Source organism: Aphelocoma coerulescens, chromosome 7 (assembly GCF_041296385.1).
Source record: "Aphelocoma coerulescens isolate FSJ_1873_10779 chromosome 7, UR_Acoe_1.0, whole genome shotgun sequence".
NCBI classification, from domain to species: Eukaryota; Metazoa; Chordata; class Aves; order Passeriformes; family Corvidae; genus Aphelocoma; species Aphelocoma coerulescens.
The window spans coordinates 30,727,440-30,739,728 of NC_091021.1; the positions used below are offsets into that span (position 1 = coordinate 30,727,440).

The window sequence follows — 12,289 nt, forward strand, 5'->3', positions numbered from 1 at the left end:
AAGAAATCATGGAAGGAAAGAAGAAAGAGAAATATGAGAAGGCTGTAGAAAACAGCACGAAAAGACTAAGGTTCAAATACAGGAAAGAAAACAGGCCATTACAGGAAAGGCAACAAAAACACGGTAGAAAACACAAAGAGAAGGTAATAAAAAAGACTGTCAGCACATTTCACCTAAACCTATCTCAATCTGGGACATCAAATCTTGGGACCTGAAGTTGCTACTGGCCACAGTTTCATACTAAACTCCATACTGTTCAATACAGGAGCTGAGTTTTAAATGATACTTCACTTTTACTGCATCCAGTCTTCACACTTCAGTTACTTACTCTTGTTAAGTCCATGCCAAGTTTCAGCTGAGACAAAAGGTGCAAGATAACACTGCGCTGCTCTTCCACTGCTCCTAGATCATCTTCTTTATCGTCACAGATATCCTCTAGCTCCTCATCTGGATTTATTTCTTCAGGTTCCTGGAATAAGAGCCATAGACTTAGCTCAAAGATGAAACTGGCCAGACAGTATTCAAAAAGGACTTAATATTGTATTTAACTGTCCATGTATGAAAAAAGGCTAAATAAACCCCTGCAGAGGGCTACACAATGGAATCTACTCCCAAGATAAACAACAGCTGAAGAATTTGAATGGATATGAAGATAACTCAGTGCAGATTCCATCTGGAGGATTCAGGCTCAGATTTCTCACCCTCTCCCACACGGGTCATGGAAAAAAAGAAAAAAAGCTTAAAAGAAATTCCCGTTAGTTTTGTGAGTTCACAGAATGTCAATCATCTAACACATACACAGAAACAGCAAAGCAAAAGCTAGCAGCAATTCCAACCACCTCAGTAACCCCTTTCACCTCCACACTACTTCAGCCTTTCCAGTGTTGCCATCACTACTCCAAAGGCTGTATCAGACTGTAGTTCTGAATTCCTTGACTACCATCGTGCCTGGTATCTACAAGCTGCTCCTCACAAGCATTATCATGTTGCTGTGAGTGCAAATATATAACAGTGAAAGAAAAAAAGTAACTTGGAGTAGTTTCATAAAACAGCAAAAACCCACACATACAAACACTGCAGGTGCCGGTGTCTGTGTAACTAAAGCAGACAGACTAGAAATTATATCAGCAACGTTTTAACAACCACCACATCACAAGCAGAAAGTCAAACACTTCAGGCAGAAGGGATGGTGGCATTCCTAGGGCTCTGAGCTGCATCCTTCTGGGGCAAGCAGCTGGAGGGAGGCAGATGCAGAAGGGAGAGGCACTGAATGCCACGGGAAGGCAGCAATATGCCTCTGCCTAAGCAAAGCCCTTTGTCCTGAAGCAGCTGCCCCGGCCCAAAGCAGATTATGAACACTCAACCACCAAAAACAGGGGGCCAAGCCCTCACACAGAGCTCACATCCTGATGACAATTGCAGTATCACAGAGGCAACTCCTTTCCAAGGATGCTATGCTGATCTGCTCTCAGAAATAAAAGTTGAAAATACCTATGGGGAGTGATAACACCACTCATACCTCGAACACATTAAGTACCCAAACTGTGACTTGCTTAATTATTGAAAGGAAAGAATTAAGCGACTTAGTTGAAAGCTCCTAGTTCAGTTTCATCTTTTCTTTTTTTAACTTAATAGTAACTACTCTGACCCATTTAAAAATCTATAAACTATAGCAACTGAAAAAAATCTTTTCCATTTCGATTTTGCTCTAAGACAGCCCAGTGCTATTGCAGAGACATAAAACAGCACATTATCTTTTCACAGTGACACAGTCTCAGCCAAACAACTGTTTGAAACCAACTAGCATAAAGAGGATGTAATTATGATTTTCTAGCTTAGTTAGGAAAACATGTTCTTCATCATAATCCCTGCTGGTTTTTTTACTTCAGTGTTTTGCAATTCAAATCCATTTTGTCAGTTATAATGATACAGACTGTAGCTGATAATGATACAGACTGTAACTGTATTTCAAATGCATTTAAGCCATCCTGCAGTCAAATAATGAGAGCTGCTCAGATTAAGAAAAACAGATGCAACAAGATGTAGAAAGAAAGGGAGATGTAATAGCTGAAGACCAGCAATTTCATCTTTTGTCTGCTTAGGCAGTTCTTCTTGGGCCTATTTTGAGAGTGTCATGAATTTCAGTTAGGCAGTATTCCCTTGCATTTTATTTTAGATAAGTAAATAATGAAGTGCAAAAAACCTATTTCAATGCCTTGCATTACCACCCCAGTTGGCTCCCTCCACTTGACAGCAAGTTACATAAAGCAGCAAAAATTTATTGAATAAACAAGGTAGAGAGTTTCATCTACTGCAACTGTCCTCGCTCCTCCTCCTACACAGCTAACCAGTAGTATGAGAATAGCTGTCACTAAATCATTTTCACATAATACGATTGAAACATTTACAGGTATTCCTCCGAATAATTCCCCACAGAAATGGGATGTTCACATTACCTTACCCTTGTTAGCTGGCAGGGCTCTGCAATGGACTGCTCTTCTCTGACAGATGCTGGCTTGTTTATCTCTGCTGGGAAATTCTGAGCTGCTCCATTTTTGAAGTGGTTTGCCAGAGAGATCTTCGGTTCCAACCAACTGATCGTGGTTCCTGAAGCAAAGGAAAGTTTGCGCTGAAACTTGCTCATCCTCTCCAAGGTCAGTAAAAAGCAGTTTCCAAAAGAAGAGCTATTTTTAATGGAATAAGCTGAAAGCAGCCAATTCCTCCTGCAGCCAATGCCTCCAGCAGCCACTAAACAAAGGTGGTGCAATGAGACACCACCTTCAGTGATCATTAGCACAAACACTGGGATTGGCGAGCTGTAATACATGCAACTTGGACTGGAGAAACTAGTTGGTGTCATGAAAGGTGTAATCAGATACTACAGGAGGAACCCAGTATCATGGGAATGTTAAGCAGCCCTTACACTTTTCTTTACCTGGTACCAAAATAAAAAAGGGCAGCTTTCCACTTATCAGCTTCTAAAACTGAGCTCTGTTCTAGACTAAAAAGACCTAAAGCAGAAGTTTTGTTGCCAGTGTGTTCTCTGGAGAGGGTGCTTGTCTTTTCTCAGCTACAGAGAAGGCAGGCACACACTGTTGAATAAATAATAGCTGTCAAAAAAAAAAAAAAAAGCTGCAGGGTTTGGAAAGCTATTACCCACCTGATGATTCCAGCATCTCTAGTTACTCCCAGTTAATTTATCAGAACAGGTCGGGTTCCTCATTAATAATACAAATGTTCCATTCTTTTTCAAAGGGTAATAATGTACAGGTGATTCCAATCAGTTTTTACTGAAGAATACACAAACTGACAAACCATCTTGGGTGGGTTGCAAACACAGAAATTATTAGGAAATTCTGAACTTCTACCACCCGATAGCAGTTCCCTGTGCTATACTAAGACACCTATACTAAGGTGTCTGCTGTCTCTTCCCATGTGATACACAATCCTTTATTACCAGACCCCTGTTACCTGCAACTAGGTCACATCCTCAACCACAACAGGCAGAGTAAGCTTAATTCAGATAAACAACAGCATTTCTACTAGGAAGACACTGGGGCAGGAAAAAAGTTACTATTGAGACATAACTTTTCCACAGCAAGGTAGCTTATTTTCATCATCCATTACTCATTAATTCACTGCATCATAAGAAACAAGAATTCCTGACCACACTAAACTTAAGCTATTTAAACAGAAGTGTCAAAGAAGTCAAAAAGTAAGACGCTCAGAATGTCATTGCCACACCTTTTTGAAAAGGTTTTACTTGTCTTTAAAACCTCCTCATGACACCTGCTTTCTAAGCTGTAAATTTCAACACACTAATCTCTAACTGCATGTTCTAAACTCCATTTAATCCACACTCACTTGCCTCTGTATTATCTTGAAGTTAACCCACAGCCTCCCTTTTATATTTTCTATCAGAAACCTCTAGAATAACCTTATCTATTACATTATCTGTTTACTTTTTGCTGTTTGGAGGGTATTTTTGAAAGATTTGAGCTCCCAGCTGTGTTTTAGTCTTTGTGAATGGACAAGATACCACCTTAATATTTCTCTTCCACTAGAAAAGCATATACAAATCTGCTCTTAGCTATTTTGCATAGGCACAAGCCATTCTCTTTACTTGTGACCTCTTCCTCCCCAAAAGTCTTCACCCAAATTCTTTTTAAACAGTTGTCAGCACTTCCCCTCTGCTACAGGGCAGACCTCTGGAGTTTTCACTTCCTAAATTTTTCTTCAAGAGTTGCAAATTGTTGTTGCACAGCACTTTTGACTTGAATTTAGGAAAAGTTAATGGGTGGAACTTTCTTGTTCATCTTTAAGTTTGTGATTCACAATACACTTTGATGTGTTGGGGCAGTATTTTCAGTCTTCTGCTTTTTTTCTTTTTTTTGTTTGTTTGGGGGGGAGCAGGGTTTGTCATTTAACGATCTATAGCAAACTGACACTCTTACATAATTTCTAATCCTTGGTTTTTAAGCCTGGCTCCAGCAGTTGAACCAGAAGGATCCCTCCTGAGTCAAGAGGAGAAATCTAAGCTAAATGGATTTTTAAAAAAAAAAATTAAAAAGTTCTTGGCAATCCTTGAAAGGAACAAATGTATTAGTGTCTCTAGAAAGGCCACAGCAGGGGAGGAGATGGAAGGCTGCAGAAAGACACAAGCATTCTTTTAATGGTCTCTTTTTAACTCTGGCCCCAGTATCCAATCTGCTGATCCTCTCTTCTCCATCCATCTCCCTAGGATATCACTGGAAATCTTCAAGACTTGGACATGTTCAAGCAGTATTTTTAGATCTGGCCATTAACAAGCAGATACCAACTGAATAGCAGTCAGTGAATTAAGCTTTTCTCTGCATGGTTTAAAAAACTAAAAACCTACACCACTTGTCAAAAAGACCCCAAACCAAAACTGTCTTCTTAAGTTATTACAGAGGTGCTCATTGGACCCTACTTATGTCCCCAAACACAAGTCAAAAAGCTATCCTAGTAGTGCATATGTGAAAATGCCAAAACAAAGATACTTCTGATGTGCACCTCCCACAGTTATGCATTAAGTCAAAAAATTCACAGAGAATAGGAAGAGTTCTTTCAGCATAACTTCAGAGTTCAGACAAACAGCTCATGAGTTGCCATCCAGTTTTTATGTTTTAAAATGAAATTTTGAACTGAAATACAGCAAAAAATTTAACTCAGTCTATTCACATATTCTCTTTTAATGCCTCTGGTGATTTCAGAGTCACAAACACTTTTTATATAGTTTTAATACTTTTATATAACTTTTTTTTTCATCTTTGAAGCTAAATTAATTACAGCTCTGAAATAATATGCCATGGAAAAGCAGGCACCACAAATACAAGAGGAATATGGGACAGATAAGGGGAGACAACTTCTGTGTGTACTTTGTTACCTACTTACTATATCTACTGATCAGTTGTGCAAGAGAAGCATTTGAAAATCCTGTAAAGCTCACAAAAAGCCACAAAGTGAACACATGAAAAAAGGCACCATAAGATGCCAAAGAATTTACAAACAACCACAACCACATTCAGCTCCATAAACTGACACGAATCAGGTAGAACAATTCCACTAAGCTCTTACTTGCATAGAAGTGATCAATTGTGCAAACATGGCAACATACTTGTCTGCTGCCTCTGAATGCACAGATTCCACACCCATGAGCAGTCGGGTTTGGGGGGGTTTTGTTTGTTTGTTGGGGTGGTCAGCTGTTTATTAAAATAGATTTTCTGTTTTTCTCAACCTTTAACCAATTTTCATTGGCTTACAAGTCCATTCTGGCCTCAGAATAGAATACACTTGTCTTTAGACCATGGTTTAGACTAAGACAGTAACTCAAAACAAGAATGCTGATATTTAAACGGTATTAGTAACAACCAGTGCAAATTTAGAGTTTTGTATTTTAATGCTTAACTAGAAATGGAAGCTACACACATGTAAATACTTAGAATAGGTATTTAGCGTGCAAAAAAATGATCAAAAAAGCATGACATTTGACAGAGATGTAGTGGACACTACATGTCCTAGAATCTGCAATCCCCTACAATTCCCCCTCCACTATTACTGTTCCTGAGTAGCCAGTTACAGCCCAAAGGCAGCCATCTTGTTGGGGTGCCTTATATAGTTTATTCTGTTGTGAGATGTTGTACAACAATTAGATGTTACATTTATACAGCTGCTGACACAGACTTCTTGATAGAATAAATGATTAAAAAAATATATACAACATGAACAGAGCTCCCCAACACAAACAAGTTGGTCTCTGGAAAAATTCACAAGAAGCCAGGTAGTCAGCAGTTTCCTTTGCCCACGTGAAGCTGCATTTAGTGGAACGAACATTTTTGCAAGAAGGAAGGGGTTTGTATTTGTTAGAGAGTTCTGCTCTCGGTGAGCACCTATACCCACCTGCTGGTAAGGATCCCTTTTGTTGAGAAGCATGTTGTAACTGGAGAATATGGAAACAGTCATTTAAGCAGTTCATGGTTGCCATGGAAGTTGCTTTGAGCATCAATAGGTCTTGATCCAAGGATGTAAGGTGACCGGAGGCAGGAAGGCATTCTATGCTCCTGATCAAGTCTCTCTGTTGGCCCTCAGCCTGAGACATCATCTGTCAAACAAAACAGTCACTTATCAGGTGGTAGAAGTGCTGTGTGATATGTGTTCAGCTGTGCACACAGAGGATCCCACATGATTTTAGGACAATAATAAAACTACAAGGCAACAGATATATGTAAAATTAACTGTACTTATGAGAACTACTACAGAGTCATTAAATGAAAAATACGTGGCACTTTATTAACAAGCCAACGAATATCAAAGTGACTTCAAAATAAAAAGCAAAGAGGAATTTGAACATGATACTTGTTGCAGTAAATATCAAATGGTTTCATGCCTAGTTGATAGGGATGGGGGGGAACCCTACATGCACTCCGTGTGAGAAGTAATTAAGCTCTGTGCTCTGCACAGCCTGGAACAGGATCTACTGTCTGTGTGTATCAAGATTTTTTCACTCCCTATGAGCAGAGGTGCAGCACTCTAACAGAAAAGACCTCTATTCCTCATTTTGGCTCAAACCATACAGGATCCTCATTTATTATCTGCACTGACACCACACTGATTATCACTATCTCAGCATTTACTTTGCAGGGAGGGAAGAAAAGCCAGCAGGATTCTCACTTTCATTATGTGTTCAGATTGCAGCTGTCCTGCCCTGTTGTCAATTGTTCCACTTGCTCTCCCCCAAACTCCTTTCCTCCTTCACACAGAGCTCCACACCCCTAAATCACAGAATCTGCAACAGCACATCTGCCCACATGAGGTACAGGGGGCAAAGCACAACAGCCATCAAGCAGCACCTTCCTCTTTATACTCATAGAAACAAAATATTACCTGATTTTGAATCACAGGGATGAAGGTCAATTCCTACATATGCTAATCCCCCTTTCTGGGGAGGAACAACAAACAACATCCATCTAACTGGACAGCACTACTCTGCAACCATTATGTGTTCTGGCAGTTAGGTAAATGTAAGGACAGATTGATTTAGCAGAGCAGCAGCAGAATTTCTTTAAAGAATCCTTAAAGAATCATGCATTTAACTGCTATGGCACTACGTAGCTTTTTCGCTACAATTATTTAATTCCCAATCCTAGCAGTATCTGACTGACTCTTTTTTTTTCAGTACTACTACCTGCAATCCCTTCCAGGAACTGCTTTTAAGATTTTATGCAATACTTAAGGAACATGTATTCATCCAAGTTCATAGTATGTGATCTTTGGAACTGTTAAGGGCTTGGCTCCATGAAGGTGTGAATTCACAGAGCATTGGCTCTTTAAAAGTGGTGTTAACTGTGCAGAGCCAGCCTTAGCATATCCCAAGAGCAACAGGACAGAAAGCTACTAAAACATTTAGTTATATATAGCCTTGCCTATGCAAACACACCAGCTGCTATCACAACATGTGTCTCATTTTTCTCCAGTCACAAACGTGATAAAAGCCTTCGAGCACAGTTTTTTTCCAACTTTGAAAAAGTGTGTTGGCTTAAAAAAAACCCCACACAAAACCCCACAGATAATTAGTTGACAAATCACCACAATCCTTCTGGTGACCTTTACTGTTAGTAATTCACCGTGTGGTAGGCCCCCCAAGCACTTCATTCCAGGATCAGGCCAGTCAATAGGACAAGCCATGCTATGCTTAGCTATGAAGTTCAAATAGGCACATCTTCCCTTTCAAAGAACACATTTTCAACAGTCCTAAGGCTTTTCATATTTATACACTCAGCTTTGGAAAATAAACAAAAATAGTGCCAGGAGAAGAAAAGCACAGTGACTAAAAATTCAGAATCTAGGAAAAATACACAGGCTATTGTTCTTACTTCGCAAACACACACACACACACACACACACACACACACACATGTGCATTCAGTGCAAGTTAGCAAAAAGATCTTCTTAAACCTCCTACTTTGCATGGTCACCAAGTCAGCATCATGACACATATTCAGCCAAGAACAAGGGGCAGTTAAAGGGAAAGGGACTGACAGACGACCCAGTATAGTGCAATTCATGGGGAAATCAAAAAAGGTCACAATGTAGCAGATCCTTTGAAAAAAAGTTGCTCTTCCCACAGCTTTTCAAAAAGAATTTTTAAGTATTTGAGCTGTGCGATGCTCAGGGGTAACAGGCACGTCCCTGCTCTTCAGTATTTTAACCATATCCAAAAAAAGGTAGGCATTCCATCTAAGAAGCATTTTAGCTTTAAAAAGGCAAGCAAACTAACATTCAGAAAAGTCAGTACTACTGAGGATTCTTCATCTGTACAGGTCAAAAGTTTTTAAGTTGATAAATAATCATGCTGTGCCATCAAACTCAGTAGCAATCAAAAGAGCATGAATAGCTTCCTGTGCTCTTTGCAGTGCCAAGAAAAGTCATTCCACTTCATCCCAATTAGAGGATGTAAGCCACTGCTTCAGTGCTCCAGCTCACACATACTCCTCTTTCCTCCCTGAAATTCTGCATGCCATAATGATGTTAGAAAATTCAAAAAGTGACAAAGCCATTTCTGAAACATTTTTATTTTCCTGAGTACCTGGCAGGACTTCACATGTCTCTGCATTAGCACTATAGGAGACTTTACTGCTCTAAGAGGATAAAAACAGGATGGCAGCAATTACCCTTTTACAAGACATCTGCAAGAACAGTCTGCTGTGGAGAGAGATTCAGAGACTCTAAGGTTTAAAGAGGCAGTCACCTTGTGTAAACTACTGAATAATTACACCTTATCATTGTTCCTGATATGAATCAAGGAACAATGACAGCATGCCATACCAGTGAAAGTATCTGCAACACCCATTTACCTGGGAACTTACTGGAGGGCTCAGCCACGTATTTTAAGGTTAATGAGGCTCACAATACACAGCACTCTTCCATGCTAGCTTGTCAAAGTTCAGTTTCATCAACAGAACGCTACACTTCCTATATCTTTATTTGCTAAATTAAAAAGCCCTCCATCTGGAACTTATTTTTTCCAAGACATGTATCACACCACCCTAATTACAGTTAACATTAAAATGCTTATTAACATCAATGTTACCACTAAGTAACACAGGTTTGCAATGTATTCTTTAGATAGGCAAGATCCATCCTGGAAATATTTGCAAGTTAAAATCAACCAGTAGTCAGTCTGTTCTGTCAGTCAAGATGGAATTTTTCTCCTAAAATACACTACACCTGAACATACAGTGAAAAAAAAGGGCTTCTGAATTGCTCTCTGTTCAGTCACACCCATCCCTACACAATTTGTCTAAATGAATCAACATACCAGAAAGTAGTATTAGCATTCTGAAACACCAGTCATGACCAACTTCTCCTTTGTAATAAGGGATACAAGCACAGCTTAGTCAGTTCTTCTATAGCTTGACGTGGGAAGAAAAGTGCATAATAGTATCATAGCATGGGATGTTATACCCCTTAAGGATATTCCCTTGTCACCTGTAGTGCTACAACTTGCAAGGATGAGAGCATGGTTCTACCTTCAGCATCAGGATACTACTGCAGAGTACAAAAATCACAGAATATACACCATGTACTTCTACAATTAGCCAGGGCAAGTTACTTATCCTCACACATCTGAGCAATAATAGCTAAGGACATGCTACTGACAATTTACCCAACGAAGAACAGCAGGTTTCTCCACAACCTTACAAATAACACCACAGCTCTCTCAAAAAACTGTAAGGCAATTCAAAGCATACAAACCTCTCTAACATCTACAAGGTGATCTGGCTGCATAATGGGAACTCTTTTTCCAGTTGGCAACCTGTGATGTCCAACGTTGAAGAAGGAAACTGCATTTTGACTGGGTCTTCTCTGCACACCAGGAGAGTTGGCACTTCCTTGGGATGCAAGAGAGAAGCTGCGAGATTTCAGAGGAGGGTTGTTCTAGTGAATAAATAAGCATATTAAGAAATGTTTACAATTAATTCTAATAACCAGTAAATGTTCTAATGTGAAAGATATAGCAGAACAGTTCCATTTTTAATTTTTTATAGAGCAAGGAAAGATGGCAAAGCCCCAATAATGCACTAGTAGCAACTGCTAAATATTGTGCACTGTCTGCTTCTACCTGCTCTGTTTTACAGTCTAATTAAGAACAATCTGTGAAATTAGATTGATCAGTAAGTATCACTTCTCTGACTTAAAGATGAGTCCTTGATTTGCAACAGCACCAGAAACTGACTCCTAACAGATCCTGCAAGGATGGAGTTGACATTTAAGAGAACGGAATTGCATTTAGAGCTATTAATTCAACTTCTCTTATGACAAAGCCAGCTACAAGATGTTGATTGTAATTTAAAAGCAAGATTTTAATCAGGTATCAGAACAGGTGTTATAGGAACCAGGAGGTTCTATAAAATACACTATATGCATAGCCACCACATGGTTAGCAAATGGAAACAACAGTACTCAGATACAGTGTTGAGGACTTGCTTCTCAAAGCTGGGAATTCATCCTAAATTTATCTCTGGGCTGCTGAGTGGTTTTTAGAAAAAAAGCAAGGGGTTAAAAAAAAAAAAGGGGAAAAAAGGAAAAAAAAAAGTAAAGCTCCCAAAATGGAAGGGGTTCAATAACACTGAAGTTGTACTGCAACTACTTCTACCACCAGCCTAAATGATTTTTGCTCATAAGAGCATCAGTCATACCTTTCCAATAGCTTCTGTGTGATGCTGTGTGCATATCTGTAGCCTGCTAACCCAGTGCTGCCGCTCTTTAGCATCAGTAGCTAATAAAAGCAAACCAAAGGGATTCTGTTAATGAAGACATTACAAAGTATGGGCAAAAAAGGCTGCTTAATTCTTAAAAAGCACAAGACTTTAACAGTGCAAAGTAATTTATTTTTAATCTAAAACTCGTTTGCCTGTAATAACTACAACATCAAATCAAGTTGAACATAAATAGTGTACACTTTTTTCGTTCTGTATGCTATTTTTAGTATTACAAAATTGATTTTAAAACATCAACAAACCATAACTGCTCTCACAAATATTGTAATCTAACAACATGAAATGTTTTTCTGGAATAAGAGTAAGGTACCCCAAATTAGAAAATTACAGCAAGTCTTCAAGGGAAGAAACACTCAAAGTTATTAGCCTAGATTTCTGCAGCCTACAAAATCAGAGAATGGGCTTTTATAACCACCATAAGGTGGCTAACAAACCGAATGTTAGGAATAATTAAGTTCTCTGTGAGCATCACCACAGTATTGATACCTACAATAATTTAGAAAACTTTGAATCAGTACAATTTAAGGACACTATATATGAAGATTAAACCCCATTCTACACATATGAAGTTCACAGTCTTCTGAAGGTCATCAAACCCAAACATTATGGAATTATCCATAAGTACAGACTGTTTCTAGCTGAACAGTGCAATGGAAGTTTTGCACATAATTTTCATGGCAGCACTTTGCCAACCAGGTTCTCTCTCTTCAGCCCTGCAGCCAAGCCAAGCCCCAGGTGAGAGCCAGGACTGTCCTCTAGTGGAAGGATCCCCTGCCCAAGAATCCAGGTCCTACCTCTTAGTTTATACTGCTCCCCACTGGCAGCATTGACTGTGAAGGTGTGAGAGTCCTCATCACTGGGTGAAATGACAGCCCCAGCCAGCTGCAGGGTACCTCTGGGTTTCAGATGTCTAGACTGCTCATTCACAAAGTACTCCAGCAGGCCAGCATCATTGTTTAACACAAAAAACCTGCAAGGATAACAAAGCA

The 12,289-nt window shown here is 39.3% G+C and overlaps 1 protein-coding gene across 2 annotated transcripts in view; it reads right to left on the reverse strand.

The window, feature by feature from the left end:
* The window catches only part of OSBPL11 (oxysterol binding protein like 11), a 40,487-nt gene that overhangs the window by 12,124 nt on the left and 16,074 nt on the right, over window positions 1-12,289 (reverse strand). The window contains exons 3-8 of one of the 2 annotated variants that reach the window (XM_069021146.1): window positions 12,095-12,270; window positions 11,220-11,299; window positions 10,276-10,458; window positions 6,421-6,622; window positions 2,462-2,607; window positions 329-469 (exon numbers count right to left, since the gene is read on the reverse strand). In XM_069021146.1, coding sequence (XP_068877247.1) covers window positions 329-469; window positions 2,462-2,607; window positions 6,421-6,622; window positions 10,276-10,458; window positions 11,220-11,299; window positions 12,095-12,270 — 928 coding nt within the window. Of the gene's footprint in view, window positions 1-328; window positions 470-2,461; window positions 2,608-6,420; window positions 6,623-10,275; window positions 10,459-11,219; window positions 11,300-12,094; window positions 12,271-12,289 lie in introns of those variants that run through there. The other variant, XM_069021148.1, reaches the window with a different exon arrangement.